The sequence below is a fragment of the Lemur catta genome, chromosome 13 (assembly GCF_020740605.2).
Source record: "Lemur catta isolate mLemCat1 chromosome 13, mLemCat1.pri, whole genome shotgun sequence".
NCBI lineage: Eukaryota > Metazoa > Chordata > Mammalia > Primates > Lemuridae > Lemur > Lemur catta.
The window spans coordinates 66,550,207-66,571,813 of NC_059140.1; the positions used below are offsets into that span (position 1 = coordinate 66,550,207).

The window sequence follows — 21,607 nt, forward strand, 5'->3', positions numbered from 1 at the left end:
AACAGCTGTTTACCAAGCAAAAGAGAAACTTAAGTCAATAGAAAAAGCAAGAAAAGGTTAGTACTGTGGAAAGACTGGGTGACCTGAAAAATTAATTGTTTTCCATGAAACCCATCCCTGGTGCCAAAAAGGGTTGGGGACTGCTGCAAGAGATAGGCTAGTCTTCTCCAACAAGAAACAAATCTCCAGGAGAGGTGACTGAGGCTGGCTGTCTGAATTCTAGACCATGGTTTTGTTTTGTTTTTAGTGTTCAGAAATTTTACATACTTACACACAGTACCTTGTTGCACTGAAGCAGTAATTAAAGTTTATAAAATGAAAAGTGAGTTCTCACTTCTCAGAGGTAACTGCTATTAAAGTTTGATGTGTGTCCTTTCAGATTTTTTTCTAGATATGTAAATCCATATATAATAAAAATATAAACACACAAGTACATATATTTTAAAACAAAAATCAGGTCATGCTATACGTATTATTTAGCAGTTTTTGTAATTTTTTTTGTTTTGATTTAAGCACATTCATGGAATATAAGCAGTTTAGTTTTTTTCACCTAATGAACACCTTGTAGGCATCTTTCTACTTAGGTCTATTTAGAGCCTTGAACCATGTTATAATCAAACAGAATAGTGTGAACTGTCTACTCTGATTTCATAGCTTGGATGTCATTGAGAAATTAAGCACTGTTTTCTCCATTTGTGCTCACTGTTGCTTTCAGGAGAGTAGCAGTATTAGATGGTAGTTAATAATTAAGGTTATTGAGCATTGTCATTCAAGTCCTCCAAATTTATTTCTTTATATCAGCTGATTTTTCTGAATTAGTGCCTTGTTCTTTAGTTTGGAAATGTATGTGATGTAAGTTTACCATATATATGCAGGTATTGTTAGGAAAGGCAGGTAGCTGAGATTATATTTTCAGGTAGTTTAAAAATTAAGTACAATGTGTTACTATTATATGCTCTTCTAAACTTGTATATTTACTAGACTAAAAGGTTATACTATTTCCTTGCCTCCCTCAGGTGCTATCTCCTCCGAAGAAATAATTAAGTATGCACATAGGATTAGTGCAAGTAATGCTGTGTGTGCTCCCCTTACCTGGGTTCCAGGTAAAAGTACTTCTCTTTTGTACTACATATATGTGGTTATGAAAATTCTTAGGTGTTTGTCTACAGAAATAGATTAAAATATAGACTGTTTATCCTTAGAAACATCTGCTACATATTTCCACATCTTTAATATCTTATAAAGATATAGGCCATGGGTTTTTTTTGTTTTGTTTTTTTTTTAAGACAGAATCTCAGTTTGTTGCCCGAGCTAGAGTGCCATGGCATCAAGCTAGCTCACAGCAACTTCAAAGTCCTGGGCTCAAGTGATCCTCCTGCCTCAGCCTCCCGAGTAGCTGGGACTACAGGCATGCACCACCATGCCCGGCTAATTTTTTCTGTATATTTTTATTTGTCCAGGTAATTTCTTTCTATTTTTTTTTTTTTTTTTAGTAGAGACAGGGTCTGGCTCTTGCTCAGGCTGGTCTCGAACTCCTGAGCTCAAACGATCCGCCTGCCTCAGCCTCCCAGAGTGCTAGGATTACAGGTGTGAGCCACCGCGCCCAGCTGGTTATGGGTTTTTATAAATTTGATTTTCTACAAAGCCATTGCCACTAGGGACTGCATTTCTTTGCTTTTTTTAAATAATAAATTAATAATTTTAAAAATTATAAGGTAATGTGATGCTTCTAATGCTAAAGGTTTATATGTCTGTTAAAACCAGCCTGGCCAGAGGCCAACTTTTTAGAACCATCAGGAGTTCACAAAGGTCCAGCCTGAGAAACAGACGATCCCAGTTCTCTTAGGTGCTAAAAACAAAGTGCTGAGCACCCAACAGTGGATACACAGGCTGGGAAAGAGCTGGAATGATTAGAAACAACAAAGATTGACCCACAGAAAGAGGCAGGGGGAAAAAAAGAAACAGCAAAGAGAGTAACAAGCTGCAACTATATTGACAGTGGATAAAACAGAACACAGTGGCCTCATTGGAGGAATAGGAGATAGTTAGCTCCACTTTAGTAACTCCCGAAGGTGGTATTTTATGGTAAAAGCACTAAGGGTAACTACAATTTTGGGAGTGAGTAATCTAGAGTTGATGAGAAACACTACCAAAAAGTTGGTCCAAATCTGGCTATGTTTTTTATCACCCCCAAACTGCTCTTTAGTAAGCCTTTGTGACTGGAGTAAACATTACCTGCTTTTGATATTCCACTAGAAAGTCATAGGAGTTAGTCTAAATGACAAGATCAAAGAAAAACATCTTAATTTAGACAGTCCTTCTAATAAACATTCCAGTCCTTTCTGTAAGTGTCATGATCTGTTCTCTTTCAATATTTATCATTGGTATTTTCTTATTAGAAAATGAAGTTAACTTAAAAGAATCTAGATCATTATAGTTTTCTTAAGTTGTCATTTGGAATGTTTACTAAAATGACAGACTTCTCTTTTTTTTTTTTTTTTTTTTTGAGACAGGGTCTCGCTTTGTTGCCCGGGCTAGAGTGAGTGCCGTGGCATCAGCCTAGCTCACAGCAACCTCAGACTCCTGGGCTTAAGCGATCCTCCTGCCTCAACCTCCCGAGTAGCTGGGACTACAGGCATGCACCACCATGCCCGGCTAATTTTTTCTATATATATATTTTAGTTGGCCAGATAATTTCTATTTTTAGTAGAGACGGGTCTCGCTCTTGCTCAGGCTGGTCTCGAACTCCTGAGCTCAAGCGATCCACCCACCTCGGCCTCCCAGAGTGCTAGGATTACAGGCGTGAGCCACCGCGCCCGGCCCAGACTTCTCATTTTTTTAAACAGAAAGTAGCCGGGCGCGGTGGCTCACGCCTGTAATCCTAGCTCTGGGAGGCCGAGGCGGGTGGATCACTCAAGGTCAGGAGTTCGAGACCAGCCTGAGCAAGAGTGAGACCCCATCTCTACCAAAAATAGAAAGAAATTATCTGGCCAACTAAAAATATATATACAAAAAAATTAGCCGGGCATGGTGGCTCATGCCTGTAGTCCCAGCTACTCGGGAGGCTGAGGCAGGAGGATCGCTTAAGCCCAGGAGTCTGAGGTTGCTGTGAGCTAGGCTGATGCCACGGCACTCACTCTAGCCCGGGCAACAAAGTGAGACTCTGTCTCAAAAAAAATAAATAAATAAAAAATAAATAAATAAATAAACAGAAAGTAGTGTATTCTTGGGAAGATTCAGAGAAATAAAAATGTATGTTTTTAAAAAATTAATGTTATGCCCTTAATAACAATTCATAGGATGACTTTCATATTTCAAAGTTGAAAGTATAGTTTGAGCTTTGCAGTGTGAACCAAGGAAAATTAATACTTCAAAGAAGGTATTGATGCTTTTTAAATGTATGATTAAAAGCAGTCTTCATTGTTTTAGGGGACCCTCGGAGACCATACCCAACTGATTTAGAGATGAGAAGTGGGTTATTGGGTCAGATGAACAATCCTTCCACTAATGGTGTGAATGGTCATTTACCAGGGGATGCACTTGCAGCAGGCAGACTGCCAGGTAATGTTCATCAAAAGGATGTTTTCAAACAGACTAAGGTTTTCCAGAGACTCCAGTGATGGGATATCTGGCTGTACAACAAGTTTGAGGTTCCAGACTCAACTCATTGTAGTAGCTAGGTTCTTTGCCTATTTATCCTGCTCTCCACTTTAAAGACTCTTCTAGATGGAGGTATGAAATTAGAATAAGCTGCCTTTCTCTCTCTTTTTTTGTTAATATTATGCCATATTCCTCAGGCATTGCACCTCTTTTTATTATTGCTCTAAACATAGCTTTTTTTTTAATAATTGTGAAGCATGCTATACAAATTGAATAAAAAACATGTATGTTCAGGGTACAGAGATAAAGTGAATACACTCCTGAACAACCCCCAAGTTAACAAAATGAGTAACAGAAGCTTTTTATAGACTTCTCATAACTTTATAAATAGCATTTTTGTGTGACACAGTATATTCTGAGCTTCAATTTTCCTGAAGTTTTTTATGTTTGTGCTATTTTTGTATTTATCATATGTTATGTCTTGAATTTTGTAGGTGAGTTTTGTTTTGAGGTGGTATAATATTTGGAAAGTAGAAAAAAGCATAAAAGAAAAAATTGTACCCTTTCTGAGGCAGTCACTTTAAATATTTTAGCCTATTTTTATATTGTTAAAAGTATACTCTAGATACGGCTTTCTTTTTGCTTAACATTATATTATAAGGATGCCCCTGTGTTATTAAAAATGCGTTGTATGCATCATTTTTGTTAGCTACTTAAAGTACAAACCGGGGAACTCACTGTGCGTATATTAGTTTCCTTGGATATTGCCTCATCTTTCTCCTTGTGATTGTACTAGATTATATGCCAGTCATGGTCCAGTCAGGAGACAGAAACCACACTAATAATTTGAACAAGGAAATTTTAAAGAATTATTAACTGGTAGGTAACAAGGAACTACTAAGGGGTAAAGAGGACTATTTTTTAAAAGTATAAGAATAATGGATATGGGGAGTAACGGCTACATCTAGGACCAAGGCAGGGTACCCGAAGAAGAGACTAACTAGAACAGGGTCCTCCCCACCCCCATCCCACGGCCAATGGTCATATCATGGTGCTGTGATTGGAGTGGGTGTAGTGTAGCTATGGCCCACTCCATGGCAGAGAAGTTAGATGAGATGTCAGGGGCCAGAGCTGGCGAGCAGGAATTATCTATTGCGGTTCCGGGGAGACTTGCTGGGAGCTGCCCTTTGGGATTGTGGTAAAACTGACCGGGAAACCACCTTCAGGGATGCCACTGAAAGTTGCTGAGGAAAACACATTTGATGTCCTGCACACCATCCAGGCACCACAGGAGTAAAGGAAAAAAATTCCTGATCCAAGAAGTGAAGCCTGTTCTCCTGCAGGTCCCTTTGCCCCCACCAGGCCCTCTACTGACAATGCTTAACACTGTGGCAGCTGGCAAAGGAGAAATGACTTCAGGGCCAGGGAGAATTCTTTTGACTCTCTTTAAATCTGTCTTCTTTCTTTTGCCCTGAACTATACCTACTTATGTGCTCTATTCCTTTTCTTCAGAAATACTTTTAATGTGACTTGGGCCCTTTTTGGTAAGATATGTCTTATATATACTTTGCTAATTAACTTCTCTTTGATCAGAGTCATTTTCAGTAGCAATTCCTCTACCTTCTAAGAAATTGTTCAAACTGATTATAAAACTTAATGAAGTAGGTATTACCTATTTATAATCTATAGAATAATCCAATACATATATGGGATACATTTGATTTGTAATTATAAATGTCTTACAAAAGAAAAATTATGTCAACTGACTGTCTGAATAGTTTTTTATAGGGTAGTATTTTTTTAAAAAAAAAAACAGGTTCTCATTTGCTAAAACAAATGAGAACTTTTCCTTGATATATTTGATTTTCATTAATTTGGCAAAACGTGTATTTTTTTTTCTAGCCTTAAAGTTTACTTCAAATTATTTGCATAAAGGGAAAAGTAATTAAGAATTAGATTGATTACAAATACAACTGTTATCTTGCTTCTTTCTTTTTCCAGATGTCCTTGCTCCACAGTATCCATGGCAGTCAAATGATATGGCAATGAATATGTTACCACCAAATCACAGTAATGACTTCTTATTGGAACCTCCTGGGCATAATAAAGAAAATGAAGATGATGTAGAGGTTATGTCAACAGACTCCTCAAGCAGTAGCAGTGACTCTGATTAAAAAAACACAAAAGACAATACAGAATTGGAAACTGTAAAATTCTGTTTCTTAAACAATGGCAGGGAAATGTAAACTACAAACATATAGAAATAGCCAAGTAAATGTTGGCTATGGTAGAATTGTGCAGCCCACTAAAAATCAAAGTGAACTTTGTTTTTAAAACCAAAAGTCATGGTTTTAGTTGTAATCCACTAGGCAAATATTTAGGAATAGTCAAAATTTACTGTTGAAAAAAAAAAGATTATTCAGTTGTTTAGTGCTGCCTTACCCTGTTCTGTTCCATTTGTGCTGAATTTGTACATAGTAATTCTGGAAATGAGATTTGAAGGAAATGATCCATGTACATATCTCTAATAGGCTTCCTGAAAATATTTAGAAAAGCATTTTTAAAAGGCAGTGGATTACTGAATATACGTCATATTTCAGAATAACAAAGATCCTTATCTGAAAATGAAAGCTCTTGGCCTCTGTTACATGAACAGGGTAAATGTCTCATTTTGTACTGTTTGTTTGTAATTTTTATAAATAAATTTACTTTTGTTTGTACTTTGTATGCTTGTTTTAAAAAAACTTAAATATATCAAAAGTATAGGTTAAGAATTCTTTCCTGTAAATCCAGTTATATTTTATAAGTAGAATTCTGGAGTCAGAATGAGTATGATATAATGAACATATCTAAAATAGTAATCACAACTAGTAAGTTTCTCAGAGATTCACACTCCCATTCTTAGAAGAAATAATAGAGTTTTTAAAGAATAATTGAAAAAATTTACCACTGGCATGTCTGAGCCCACTGCATAATCCAGGATAGTCTTTTTATCTTAAAGTCAGCTGATTAGCAGCCTTTATTCTGTCTGCAACCTTAATTCTTCCTTGCCATGTAATAAAACATTTGTAGATTCTGGAGATTAGGACTTGGACATCTTTGGGGAAAGGGGGAGCATTATTCTGCTTATCATAGATAAACTAAACTTTTTCCTTGCAAATCACATGAATGTACACTCCATTAGTACATAAAGAGTGAGACTTAACCTTAGTATATGAAGTACTAAGTCAAATATCATAAATTATATAATGTATTTCTGAATTTTTTTTTAATATAAAAGGGTTTTTGTGTGTCTAGGTACATGTTCTTAAAATAACTGCCTCTGGAAATGGTTTCTTTATAAAAAGGTCATAACGCAAAGTTGGTCTTCATTTGCTCTGACTCAGAACTCATTCATTTGTGAACAGTCTTTTCTGGGGGGGGGCATTTGTCAAAAATAATCAGCAACAACAGTCAGGTGTGGTGGCTCACACCTGTAATCCCAGTGACTTGGGAGGCTGAGGCGGGAGGATTGAGCCCAAGTTTGAGGCTGCAGTGAGCTATGATTGTGCCACTGCACTCCAGCCTGGGTGACAAAGCAAGACCCTGTCTCCAAAAAAAAAAAAAAAAAAATCAAATCTTTAGTATCACAGCTGCCTGAAACTGCTATATAGCAATTGGAGCAAACAAGAAGCTGACTAAAAACTTAAAAGGACAATCTTGTAACTAAAATATCCATATTTGAAATGTGGGTATTTCAAGCTCTGATATATTCCTGGGAATCTGGAAGGCCACATGCATGCTTGGTGTATTGAAAGTGTACTCCAATATGCACATGGAGCCCCTATGGCAAAAGCATTTATGGAAATCTTTGTCCAATCATTAGCTGACTGCTAAGCAAACTGAGCAGAACTTCAAGGGCCACACACAACATGTTGCAGATGACATGATCTTGCATATAGAAAACCTTAAGGAATCCACTAAAAAACTATTAGAATAAATGCATTCAGTGAGGTTGCAGAATACAGGATCAATACACAAAGTTGTATTTCTATATGCTCAATGAAAAATCTGAAAATAAAATTAATGAAACAATTGCATTTACAATAGCATTAAAAAGACCAAAACACTAAGGAATAAATTTAACAAAAGAAGTGCAAGACACACACTAAAAGCTATAAAACATCAGTGACATACACCAAAGAACTGGAAGCAGGAACTCAAACAGATATTTGTACACTCATGCTCATAACAGCATTATTTACAATAGCCAAAAGGTGGAAGCAATCCCAGGGTCCATTGATGGATGAGTGGAAAAACAAAATGTGGTATGTACATACCATGGAATATTATTCAGCCTTAAAAGAAATTCTGACACATTGGATACATATAGATGAAACTTGAGGACACTATGCTAAGTGAAATAAGCCAGTCACGAAAGGACAACTACTGTATGATTCCACTAACATGAGGTATCTAGAGTAGTCAAATTTACAGAGACAGAAAGTAGAAAGGTGGTTGCCAGGGACTGGGAAAGAGGAGTGGGGAGTTAGTGTGTAATAGGTATGGAGTTTCAATATGGGGAGATGGTAAGTTTTGGAGATGGATGGTGGTGATGGTAGCACAACAATGCTATAAGCAAAAAGACAGTGTTGGCAAGGATCTGTAGAAACTGGAACCCTCGTATATTGCTGGTATAAAATGGGACAGCCACTTCAGTAAACTTTCTGGCAATTCCTCAGAAGTTAAACATAGACCATACAGCCAGGCAATTTCACTCTTAGGTATATGCCCAAGAGAACTGAAAATATATGTCTGTGCAAAAACTTGTACACAAGCATTTGCTACAAGCATTATTCATAGTAGTGTCAGGGTGACAGTCTGGCCTGGGTTCTTGGTGTGCTTTTGGTCGAAGAATGAACAGACACACCAAAGTGTCAAGTCCAGACTATTACCCTGGTCCTCTGATTCCTTGCTTGGAAAAATCACCAGCAGGGCCAATGCGAACAGAGTAACCTCATGCAGGAAGCAGTTTCACTTGAGCAGCTCTTTACTGTAGAGTAAAATGGGTCTGTCTCCTTGAGTGGAGAGATACAGACCAACTCACTGACTGACTCACTGTCTGAATTCTCAGTTTCCTTTTATTAGCCCAGTCTGAGGGCTCTCGGGAGGTGTGGGATATTACCAAATGATCAATAGGTGTCCTCAAAATTCCATCTGCATATATGAGCTGAGCTTCCTCTCCGAAAGCCCACCTGGGGCGGGCAGTGAACCACAATGCAGATTCAAGCTAATGGCATAATAATTACCCTTGGGTTACCCTAGGTCACTTTCCAAATCCTATCATGCCTGGGCTGGGGAATTCCCAGATTGATCAAGCATTCCCTCCTTCCCCAGGTGTAGCAGGTGCTCTGGATATGATTAAGGGTGGGGCAACACCAAAACAGAGTGCCCCGCCCTGATCCTTCTTCCCAGGCGGAGAAATAGCTGGAGACAGCATCAAAGCAGGGCACACCTGTCCCTAGAAGAACCAGAGATCCTATCTACCTAACAGTAATAAAAAGGTAGAAACAAATGGAATGTCCAACTGATGAGTGGGTAAATAAAATGTGGTATATATCCATATCATGCAATATTATTCAGCTAGAAAAAGGAATAAAGTTCTGGCACATGCTACAACACAGATAAACCTTGAAAAAATTATACTACATGAAAGAAGCCAGACAAAAAAAGCCACATATTGTATGATTCCCTTTCTAGGAAATGTCCAGAATAGGCAAATCTTTAGACACAGAAAGTAAATTAGTGGTTTCTAGGGAATATAGGGGAGGGATGAATGGGGAGTGACTGCTATATACTCTCAGAATTCCAAACTAGAATACTTATTTCATGCCATATATTATTCAAGTTATCAATCTAATAAACAATTCTATTCCTGGGAACTTGGAGAATTTGGAAGACAAGTATGTTTTTTTAACTTGTGTCCCTACCTTGACATAATTTTCAAATTTGGGATTTGATGCATGAAAATGTTCTGAAATTAGATGGTGGTGCTTGAACAACTCTATGAATATACTAAAAACCACAGAATTACACATTTTAAAGTAGTGAACTTGAATTATATCTCCATGAAAAAGCAGAATATGAATTTGAAAATTATGTGAAGGTAGGCAAACAAGTGAAAAAATTACTAAATGCCATAGAGAAGTTTTTTTTTTCAGGGTTTTATCTAGCAATATTTATATTAGAAATTAAAACTGAGAAACAAAAAAATTTATTAATCATTTACAAGTAACAAAAACCCAATACACGTTAACATAAATAACTTTTTTAAAAAGTAACTATTTTCCTAAAACACACACAAAAAATCATTCGTAAGAAGAGTGGCATTGCTTTACATTTTTGTAAATCTCTTTAATATCTGACTTAAGAGAAGACAGTTGGATTCTCAAATCTGCTCCTGCATTCAGTCTGTTACAGTATCACACGTCAGGCACCCCCTGAAAAACTCTGTACGCTCATGAAAGAATAGAAGTGAAAAAAGATAAATGACATCTTAGTATTATAAACATAACTTTGACCTTGAGTATCCTTGAAAGGTTCTTTAGGACCCCCTAGACCATACTTTGAGAACCACTGTTCTAGGTAATCTCCTCATTTTACATAGTAGGACACTAGATCTCAGAGTAAGTGAGAAATCCACAATCACATGGCCTGTTAGTGGGTTAATGGTAGGATACAGATCTTAGATGGTCTGTCTCACTTCTCTCGGCTTAGGTTCTCAATCAGAAACCTGAGAAATAGACCCTAATGTCCTGTCCTGTTCCCTCTAGTTGCAAAGACTGTCACAATATATTAACGCCACCAAAATTTTATAAATAAAAAAGAAGAGGTAATTCAACAAACACAGTAAATTCTGCATCAGACATACTGTGTTTAAATCTGAACTACAATATTTGAATTAGGATCTATATTTGAACTGAAACACTAAGACAAATTCTATTATCCCCACCGCATGCAAGCTGGCAATGACAACTGCACAGTAAACATCACAGGTAAATATGGAGAGCAGATTAACCACAATGTCACTATTTATCATCCATTCTGCATCCATAATACAATTCAATAACATATTTCACAAAACTTTTCTCAAGTACTGACTGAAAGGTGGTGGGTATATTAACAGACAACAAATAAATTGGCAATCATAAGGAACTTTTTAGATAAAATGGAGTTGTTGTGAAATACAGATATTTTTCATGCCCTAACCAGACATTATTTTTGTCTTTTAAAAAAAATATCAAGAAATTTTCTGGGTCACCTAGAGATGATTTCCTTTGTATCCTACCAGATGGTTCAAATCTTCTTTAAATGGATCATAGCCTTGTTTCTTTAAACAACGCAGTCCCCAGAAAAGCTGGTCTAGTGGAGGAAATTCTTCCCAAGGAACCCACTCCCAACCTAGAAAAGAAACACACCAAATCAATTTATTTAGCTGACAGAAAACAAAGGGTATTTATTTGGCTAAGCTGACCTATATTTGGAAAAAATTAACAGACTTTAAAAATTATTTGGCCTGGGCACAGTTGGTGGCTCATGCCTGTAATCCCAGCACTTTTGGAGGCCGAGGTGGGAGGATTGAGAGAGAGAAAGAGAGAGAGAGAGAGATCGTTAGTGCTCAACAATGTGCTGCAAAATGCTAAATTAATGAATGTCAAGAAAGCTGTCTTGACAAGACAGTGTCAAAAGAGTTTATCTTAATTATTTCATCATATTTGCCTCTTCTAGTCTCAGTTGTTTTTTCCCATAGAAAAGACAAAAATAAGGAAATACTCAGTCCTTTCAAGTTTAGGGCTCTATTTTAAAATGAGAATAACCTGTGCTCGTTACCTGACTAAATTACACCTCCAAACTAATTTAACAAAAAGTTCCGTTATGTGTAACATATTTTGCTTCACAAAGAAAAAAGTAAGCTCAGTTCTACAAAAATAATAAAATGGAAATATGCATAATTACACATCAATTTAATATTAAAAGGTCATATAATCAACTGCTCCTCCCCTCAGCTTCAGAATGTAAAGGCTATGATTTTTGTTTCCATTACTATTCCCTTTCCTCCTCCTCATTTTATCTAAGATAATTAGGGATGTAAGAGGTAGGAGAGACCTCTAGAGAACTCCACCAATGTTCCTGGTACATCTTTTACCTACCTCTCCTGCCTTCCACTTTTTGAGGCATGAATAGTTTTAGTTGTACCCTAGGCCAACTGAAGGCCTGTAGACACTTTGTGGGTGTTTCTTTGCTAGTTCATTTTAAATGATTCCAAGCAGTTACCTACTTTATCAAAAATCTTCTATGACTCAACAAGCCTTTGGGTGGCCAACATGCCCTTCTGTTCATTCAATCAAGTCAATGTGTAAAAACATGATTTAAGCATTCTGTAAGTATCACTTCCTCCAGATCTCCGCATGTATGTCCCTTTCTGAGAGGCCCTTCCTGCCCACCCTGTCTGGTACAGCACCCATGCATTGCTGTCTTTATACACCTTTATTATTCTGTCTAGTCCTTATCGCTACTGTCATAAAATACCTGCTACTCTGTTGTTTCTCCTCCCGCTAAAATGTAAAGTCCAGGAGAGCAGGGACTTTGTTCTACGCACCATTGTTCCTTTAGTGCCTAGAACACTGCTTGGCACCCAGTACTCAATAAGTATTTGTTGAATGAAAAGATTCTTCCATGTTAGAGAAGAAATCAAATGTTTAGAGGGGAGTTCAGTCCATGAAACCACTTGGATAAAGTTTTATATGGCAAATAATACATACAAAAAGTTTGGTCATTTTCTCTTTAGTTCCTTTTATCTCAGTTTTATGAGAATTTGAGGAGAGATGATACGGGTAAAACCCTTAGAACAATGCCTGGTATATAGTAAATAATTGTCATGAAAACTTTCAGAGCACTCAATTCAACATTTAGAGGGCAACAGATAACTGTTTTGTCAGAGTAATTATTCCGGGTAAAAGGAAGGTATTGCCTCTCCTGCACAGGTGATAAAACTGAGGAAAACAGATGAAATGAATGTGCTGACCTCTTTCTCTCCTAGTCCTCATTTTAACTAAGATAATTAGGGATGTGGGAGGCAGGAGAGACTTCAGGGTAAGTCTGAAACAAAATTAACCACTAACAATAACATTAACATCAACTGAGTACTCACTTGTTCACTGGGTTCTTTACATGTCAATTCTTACCACCACCCATCTGAGGCAGTTACTATCACCACAGATGAGAAAAGAGGCCTTGCTCAATGTCACAAAACTCTAAATGTAAAACCAGGACACAAACCCAGGTTCCTCATGATTTAAATATATTTACATATCTATGTTACATCTTTATGTTTACATATATTAGTCTTTTAGGGCTGCTATAACAGAATACCTTAGACTAGATGGCTTATAAACAACAGAAATTTATTTATCACAGTTCTGGAAGCTGAAAGTTCAAGATCAAGACACCGGTAGATTCAGTGTCTGGCGACGGCCCACTTCCTGGGTCACAGACCATCTTCTCTCTGCAGCCTCACGTTGTGGAAGGGATGAGGGGTCTTTCTGGGGTCTCTTTTGTAAGGGCACTAATCCCATTCATTACTTCATGACCTAATCATCTCCCAAAGGGCCTGCCTCCTGAAACCATCACCTTGGGGGCTAGGAGTTCAACATACGAACTTGGGAGGAACACAAACATTCAAACCATAGCATTCTCTTCATATGGCAACATAATGTAATACGTCTACAGACCATATCCTCTTCTCAAAGAAAAATGTATATTATATATAATTCTCTTACTTTCATTTTTGTCAGGCTCCACATTCTTTGGTTCTGGATCATGAGTCATGTCCACCTCTCCTTTCATTAATATAGTGACATAATGGTAATTCTCTTTCTCAACGAAAGAATTCACAACTGAGGCAAAGCGAACATTTTTCAGATGAAGAGCTGCTTCTTCCCAGGTTTCCCTTTGAGCACATTCTTCCCAACTTTCACTGGAAAACACAAACGTACCATAGTATTCAATTTTATTTATATAACTTTTTTTGACATGGAATTTTTTTTTTGGCTAGAAATTTCTAGTGTAGAGCAAGAACTGTAATTGGTTCCTGCTTTACAACAATAAATCAACAACCTTGCCTTTGACATTCCGTATCTTCTGTATCTAGTTATCTCAAGACTAAAAGGACTTCATATTGAATTTCAAAAATTAACATTTAGCCAATTCAGCACTAATTCACAGGCCTGGAAGCTGCATGACACCAGGAGGCAGTTTAGCATATTAAGAGCACAGGCTTCGGAGTCAACTAGACCTCGGTTTGAGCACAAGCCCGTTATCTTCTACCTTGGACATGTAAAAAGAAAGTAAAATTACTTTCTTGTGGGGTTCTTGTAAGTATATCAAGTCCACTGTGTCTTTTCCAATAGTCTCTGAATTTCAGTTTAAGTCTCAAAATTGAAGACAATAAATAGGTAATAAACACCTCTAAATTCTCAAGAGTATAGCAAAAGATAAACGGATGTCATCTGAGCTCCAGGGTTTGCTAAGGAAGGCCAGACTAGTCCTGTGACCTCACCCTACCCAGGCTACATAAGAAAGAGGAAATCCTTGAGAGGGAGGAAAGTTGTGAGTTTCGAACCTAGTAGGAATATTTCCCTTCTTTCCTATGAGGGGCCAACTCTGCTCCCCAAGCCAAGTGAGTGGCATTCTAGGAGAACCAGTCATAGAGATTGGGTGTGACTCTAAAGAAGGAGATACCAGTTGTCACTTCCCTGCTAAAGACATACTCAGCTGTAAAAACTCACGTGTCTACCCCTGTGTATTAGAGCAGGAGTAGTGGGAGGGTAACAGCTCCTGAGTAAATCTGAAATGTGTCCCTTGGAGTTTTGGGATGCAGATGAATACAAAGGCTGATGCTTACTCCAACCCTGGGAATTTGGAAGGTGGGAGACTGGCTACAGCAACCCAATATGGCTGAGCCAGGAAAAAGGGCAACGAGGAAAGCATCCTTCCCACTGTGCGTTTCCTTTGGGCCAAGCAGATGTCATGAGAGACTGCCAGGTAATCCACCAGGAGACCCCAGCAGAAAGACAACGTAGAGTAGTGTGCTACAAGCAAGAGCTACGGGAGAGGGCCCAGTGTCACAGAAAGCCAGTCACCTTTGTCAGGGAAATCCTTGTGGGACTTCCACACAACTGACAAACACCCTGAGGGAGAGAGCACACAGTGGATACCGCACCCAGACAGCACCGAGGGATGGATGAGAGAGTACTCATCACCCAGACTGCCTGCCCTCTCCTCCTTCCCCAACACGCTGGAGAAGGAAAGAAACTCAGAAACAGCAGAGTAAGGAGAGGAGGAGGTGGAGAAAGAGCAAAACAATGGCCCACACCTCCTTCCCGCACTACAGGGGAGATGACAAACTTGACGTGAGACTGAAGGTTTAAATTGGATTGGACTTTTAAATGCTTGGAAATGAGTCATAATGACCCAAATGTGATTTATTTTTATACCAAGTGACAGGAAAACAATAGAATTTGCAGGAAAGACATTGAAGAGAAGGGAAAGACAAATCATGTTTGAAGAAAATGTAAGGAAAACATGAAGCCATTTCCTGTTTGTTTCTCCATCAAATTTGGCCCACTCGGTATACCATTTATGTAAAGATCAAGTGAAAGCATGCGTATGAAGAGCTTACCTAGCATACTGACCAGCATTTAGTAAAAAGCTTGTTAAAGTTCAGCAATGGCTGTGATCACTGATATCTGAGTCAAGACTTCGAAACTTTTTTTTCCTTTTTTTTTGAGACAGAGTCTCACTCTGTTGCCCGGACTAGAGTGCAGTGGCGTCAGCCTAGCTCACAGCAACCTCAGACTCCTGGGCTCCAGCAATCCTCCTGCCTCAGCCTCCCGAGTAGCTGGGACTACAGGCATGTGCCACCATGCCCGGCTAATTTTTTTTGTATACATTTTTAGTTGGCCAGATAATTTTTTTGTATTTTTTAGTAGAAACCGGGGTCTCGCTCTTGCTCAGGCTGGTCTCGAACTCCGGAGCTCAAATGATCCACCCGCCTCGGCCTCCCAGAGTGCTGGGATTACAGGTGTGAGCCACCACGCCTGGCCAATAAAAAGACAGTTCTAAGATAATCAAGGAAAACGATGCACAGACTGGGTATCAGATGATACTAAAGAATTGTTAGGTGTGAAAGTGGTGTTATGGTAATTTTTTTAAAAGGTCTATTACAAATACTGAATTCTAAGGATGGTACAACAAGATGTGTGAGATTTCCTCTAAAATAGCCTAGAAAACCAGGTGTGTGCCTCTGTTTGGGGTAGGGGAGGGCGGGGCAGTAAAGATGAAACAAGAACAAGCTCTGTGAAAGGGACACGAGGATTCACTATTTTCTCTGCTTTTATGTACATTTGACATTTTTTATACGAAAGGGGAAAAAAGCGCTGGGTCTGGATGCTTTAGATGCTGTGTATCTGTTGTTGATGGTAACCTTGTTTTCACTTCAGGATCCACTTTTTAGCACCATGCCAGCTTTTCTTCTCTCTTGTACACGACTGACTCCTAACTGTCCGTCTCCCTTTGTCGGTCTGAGATAGTATCTACTACAGGGTGCCAAGGCAGAAAGGAACCTTAGAGTATTTCGTCCAACGCCCCCATTTTAAAAATGAAGAAACTTAAGAGCCAGAGAGTTTCACTGGCCCATTTGCTCGGTGAGAGCGCAACTACAACTACGCGGCCAGCATTAAATTTATCTGCGCAGGTCCAGATCACAGGGAAACCGTGCAATGTCTTAACTGACCACACTGGACTGCTCGAGGTCCATAAACACCCACCTTCCTTCGCTTCTGTGTAAGCACGGAGAGAAAACACGTCTCCCGCGCCAACTCCGGCTGCGGCCGAGCCGCCGCGCAGCCGAGAAAGCTGAGCTAGCGGAGCCCACCGGGGAGCCAGGAAGCCCTTCCCTGCCCGCACAGCGCCCCCTCCCGGCGAGAGCCTGCAGGGCAGAGCGCGGAGGGAAGAAGCGAGGGAACGCGCGAGAAAGACGCAGCGCCGGGGAGGACGTGCGTACGCACGGCGCACGCAGGCACGCACGGCGCGAGCGCGTGTCTTCTGCGCGCGGTCCGCTCTCTCCTGCCGACCGCCAGGCGGCTGCTCACCCGAACTCCAGATGACCCCCGGGAAGTTGGAAACTGCCTGCTCCAATCGTCCCTTTCCTCTTCCCCAGGAGGACACAACCGGGATGCCGGGAGCTGGTCACCAGGACTCCGACTCCGACTCCGGGCCGTCGCCTTTGCGGCTCCGCGCTGGCGGTCATAGCGCGAGGGGGAGGTCGCGACCGGCCGCAGCTGGAAGTGACGTGCGCCCGACCCTCGCAGCGCCACCAATCCCTGCCTGAGCTGGCGCGGGCGCCCGAAATCAAAGCGAGCGCCTCTCCGTCTCCGGCCTTTGTGCGTGTCGCGTGCCTCACGCTGGGTTTCAGCTCGCGGAGGGTAGTGTTTCCTCCCGATAGACGGCGCGCCGAGAGTTCCGTGTTAACTAATGTCACCTACTCTTGCACTTTGGACGTTCATCATCCGTCTATCACTCCCAGATTCTTCCAAACCATACATTTACAGGACACCTGTTTTTAGAAATCTCTGCACCGTTGCAATTCTATTTTTTCCTTAAATTATCCTGTCCACCACCGTGAAGTCATTCTCACTGTAGCGTATATCAGTGTGATACCAAGCAAGGACAGACCGTGTAGAAACAATCCAGTATAAATAACTATACTAAAAGAGTATTCATAAATCATGGGAGAAAATGAAGACTAATCAATAAGTTGTGTTGAGAGGAGTTAGTGGAAAACCAGACACTTCTAGGTGTTTACACATCATGCACCCTCAAAATAGAAAATCCCAGCTGAACCAACGAGTTGTAAATAAACTAAAAACAAATGACAAGGAAGATTTACTTTTTAAAAAAATACGTAAATTTTTTGTTAATTTTTACTTCTACCAAAGTAGTGTGCACATTGTAAGGTTTCTTTGAAGTAGCCGGGGCCACAGAAAGAAAGACGAGCAGAGTTGAAAGGGATAAGTAAAGAGGCTTTATTGGAGCACTCCCAGGTGGGGGTAACGAGTCCCGAGAGAGGGACCCGGGCGAGCCTCACGGGACCCTCAGAGTGGGAACCAGAGAAGCCACCCTGCCCAGAAGTCTGGGTGGGTTTATATAGGTTCTTAGGACTGGGGGATGGGATCTTCTTCAGCCAGGAGATGTGGCCTAAGGAGTAAGGAATTTCTTTGTTTCAGCTTTGGGGCGGGTATTGAGGGATAGGAGGGACTTCTTTTTTCATTAAGGAGGGGAGGGGTGCCTGCCACCAGCCTTACACACATAATTTTAAAAAGTTAAATGGTACAAAAACTGCAACAAGAACATCCCTACCTGATAGTCCTGCTTCCAGAAACAATCACTCTTAACTCTATGAACTGTTATTTCTAATATTTGCCTACATGTTTCTAAGCAATATGCTTATTATCCACGTACGGTAAAGGGAGATAAAGGTTTTTCCGGCATCTTTGCTCACCACCAACACACATAGATTCATTAGCATCCTGTGCATCATAAAGGTACTCTATAAGTAGTTTCCCAAATAAAAATTGGCAACACATAGAAAGGATAATATATCTTAACTGAAGGGATTAATCTCAGAAATACAAGATTGGCTTAATATTTTAAAGGCCAATCAATGTAATTCAGCATAGTAACAGAAGAAAAAAAGGAAACCCATATCATTTTAATAGATGCAGAAACAAATTTGGCAAAATTCAGTACTCATGCATGAGTTAAAAAACAACCTCTGAGCAAACTAGAAATAAAAGGGAATTTTAACACCTTTATGTAATGTAAGGCATCTATAAAGACCTACAGCTAATCATCATATTTAATGGTTGCTATGAGGTGAATCATGTCCTCTGCCCCCAAAATCACATGTTGAAATCCTGACCCTCAGGATCTAAGAATGTGACTGTATATGAAGATAGGGTTTTTAAAGAGGTAATTAAGTTAAAATAAGGTCATTAGGGTTGGCCCTAATCCAATATGACTGGTATCCTTATAAATAGATTTGGCACAGACACAGAGGGAAAACAATATGAAAACCCAAGGACAAGATGGCCATCTGCAAGCCAAAGAGAGAGGCTTCAGAAGAAACCAAGTCTGTTGGCACCTTGATGTTTTTATATTATATTAGCAGTGAACAATCAGAAATTAAAATTATAAAACAATACCATTTGCAATATCATAGAAAATATAAAACACTTAGGGATACATGTAGCAGAAGATATGTAAGACCTATACATATACAGTAAAAACTATAAAACATTGCTGAAGAAATTAAAGATTCAAATAAAAGGAGAGAAATATGATCATGGAACAGAAGACTCAATATTGTTAAGATATCAATTCTTTCCAAATTGACTTATATAGATTCAATGCAATCCCAATCAAAGTACCAGAAGGCTTTTTATTTTTCAGTAACAATTGATAGGTTTATTCTGAAGTTTATAGGGAGATGGAAAGGACTAGAATAATCAAAAAAAAATTTTTTTTTTTTTTTGAGACAGTGTCGCTTTGTTGCCCTGGCTAGAGTGAGTGCCGTGGCGTCAGCCTAGCTCACAGCAACCTCAAACTCCTGGGTTTAAGCGATCCTACTGCCTCAGCCTCCCGAGTAGCTGGGACTACAGGCATGCGTCACCATGCCCGGCTAATTTTTTCTCTATATATTTTAGTCGGCCAGATAATTTCTTTCTATTTTTAGTAGAGACGGGGGTCTCGCTCTTGCTCAGGCTGGTCTTGAACTCCTGACCTTGAGCGATCCACCGGCCTTGGCCTCCCAGAGTGCTAGGATTACAGGCGTGAGCCACCGTGCCTGGCCTATCAACGATTTTTTGACTTTATGATGAAACAAAAGCAATACGAATTCAGTATGCCCCTCAACTTATGATGGGATTATGGGATGTAACCCTATTGGAAGTTGAAGAGCATCCATAATTTCTATGTATTTAAACAACTAGAAAAGAATTTTTCCTGAAAACTTTATACTGTTTGTAAAAGGTGGCATGACTCACATGAAGTACAAATGGTTATAAAGGAAAAAGTCACCAAACCGATGTTTATGAATTGTATAAGAGAAGTGTAAATCAACTCGTTTAGATATTACTTACTCTAATTAAAGAATCCACATACCAAATTCCCTCTGCAGGAACCAGTTGAACAGGGTACACCAGTAATTATTGCAGCATTAGAACCCGAGAGAGCATCTTTTTTTTTTTTTTTTTTTTGAGACAGAGTCTCGCTTTGTTTCCCAGGCTAGAGTGAATGCTGTGGCGTCAGCCTAGCTCACAACAACCTCAAAGTCCTGGGCTCAAGCGATCCTACTGCCTCAGCCTCCCGAGTAGCTGGGACTACAGGCATGCGCCACCATGCCCGGCTGATTTTTTCTATATAGATTTTTAGTTGGCCATATGATTTCTTTCTATTTTTAGTAGAGACGGGGTCTCGCTCTTGCTCAGGCTGGTCTCGAACTCCTGAGCTCAAAGGATCCACCTGCCTCGGCCTCCCAGAGTGCTAGGATTACAGGTATGAGCCACCGCGCCCGCCCCGAGAGAGCTTCTTATTGCTACATCTCCTCCTTAGTTTATCCAGGTTCCCAGCTGAAGGATGGGGTCCCCAGGCACAGGAGCCCTTCCCCTGTCTGATTCCAGGAGCCTATCAGGGCGCGCCCTTCTCCTCCTTCCCCTTCCCACAGAAATATCTTACTGTCAGACTGGAGGACGCTGGGATCCCCCTCAAACTGGCTATTTTGTCTTGCTCTGGTATATCCTTATTTTAAGGACAGCTTGTCTGTTTAATTTTTTGCTACACTTTTTCTATTATTGTTGAGTCAGCTTTTTACCAGAAGGTAATTTACACTAAGGCTGAGAATATTCCTAGCAATGAATTATGAAGCAGGCTCTGTTATTTTCCTGAAAAATATGTAACTAATACAATTAGGTTATAGGATGGAATGATGCAGTGAAGGTCATGTTACTCAATTCCTCTTTCCTTCACCCATAACTCCTTCTCAGGCGACTGATTTGGCAGAGGGAGCCCACTGTATCTGGATCCATCCCCTCTCCCCACCCTGCCCTGGGCACCCCTGTACTGACTGGACGTACTGGATTCTCCTCCTACGCCCAAGCCTCTGGTTTGAACTCAACCACATCCTTTTCCCTCTTTCTTTCCTGTGTTTGATATCTGAAGCTGCATGGAACTCAAGAATCCACCCTGTGGTTTTGTGTAGTATTTTATGGTATGTATTGTAACTGAATCACACATTTAACTCACACTGTCACTCAGATATTCAAAGAAAATGACTTTTTTTCATTTTTCTTGCTTTCTTCCTTTCCCGCCCTCCCTCACTCCCCCCCCCCCGTCTTTCTTTTTCTCTCTCTTCTCTTCTTTTCTCTTTTCCCTCCCTCCCTGCTTTCTCTTTTCTTTTCTTCTTCCTTCCTTCCCCTCCTCCTCTTCCTTCTTCTCCTCCTTCTCCTCCTTCTTTTTTTAAATAAGAAGTCTGGCCTTTCTCCAAAAATTCTTTGTCACTGGTTGGGATAAGGGTCTGTACAGAATTAATTAAATGTTTAATATGGTTTAACCTGTTGTAGTCTAATAATCAGTCCCATTAAATCATGTTTGGTCTGTCTTGGCTTAAATGGCTGGTGTTTTCCTCCTTGTGTTTCTTTACTTAAGATGTCCTGGAGGTATGAAGTTGACATGTGTGGCTGATGCCACAGTGTAACACTGTGAGAAGATGCTGTCCTTGTATCCATTGGACTCAGCATGTTGCCCATGGACTAGGCAGGCCAGGGACCAGAAGAGTCCACACATAGGAACCAGGGGTGGCCAGAGTGCCCCCTCTTTCTGGCCACCTGACCATACCATGTTACCAAGTTTG

General features: G+C 40.0%; 2 protein-coding genes across 3 annotated transcripts in view; one reads left to right on the forward strand and one right to left on the reverse strand.

The window, feature by feature from the left end:
* Positions 1-6,325, forward strand: part of MED4 (mediator complex subunit 4) — a 447,920-nt gene extending 441,595 nt beyond the window's left edge. Inside the window, exons 4-7 of one of the 2 annotated variants that reach the window (XM_045567416.1) lie at positions 1-56; positions 1,017-1,103; positions 3,430-3,561; positions 4,397-5,306. The exon at positions 1-56 is cut by the window's left edge and continues 1 nt beyond it. In XM_045567416.1, coding sequence (XP_045423372.1) covers positions 1-56; positions 1,017-1,103; positions 3,430-3,561; positions 4,397-4,476 — 355 coding nt within the window. In that variant the 3' untranslated portion in view covers positions 4,477-5,306. Of the gene's footprint in view, positions 57-1,016; positions 1,104-3,429; positions 3,562-4,396; positions 5,307-5,601 lie in introns of those variants that run through there. The other variant, XM_045567415.1, reaches the window with a different exon arrangement.
* Positions 6,326-9,880: 3,555 nt separating this feature from the next.
* NUDT15 (nudix hydrolase 15) lies at positions 9,881-17,062 on the reverse strand. Its single transcript, XM_045567418.1, has 3 exons — positions 16,791-17,062; positions 13,419-13,615; positions 9,881-11,040 (listed from the first exon to the last, which is right to left on the reverse strand). The coding sequence occupies exons 1-3, from the start codon at positions 16,946-16,948 to the stop codon at positions 10,901-10,903; spliced, it is 495 nt and encodes a 164-aa protein (XP_045423374.1). The 5' UTR covers positions 16,949-17,062; the 3' UTR covers positions 9,881-10,900.
* Positions 17,063-21,607: the final 4,545 nt, after the last annotated feature.

Bases quoted from the DNA above. Each gene is read 5' to 3' on its own strand.
- NUDT15 (XM_045567418.1), bottom strand. From the start codon at position 16,948: ATGACCGCCAGCGCGGAGCCGCAAAGGCGACGGCCCGGAGTCGGAGTC. The intron at 13,616-16,790 runs GTGAGCAGCCGC...TGTGTTTTCCAG, and splicing joins GGGGGTCATCTGGAGTTCGG to TGAAAGTTGGGAAGAATGTG. The intron at 11,041-13,418 runs GTAAGAGAATTA...TTTCTTTTCTAG, and splicing joins GGAGCCTGACAAAAATGAAA to GTTGGGAGTGGGTTCCTTGG.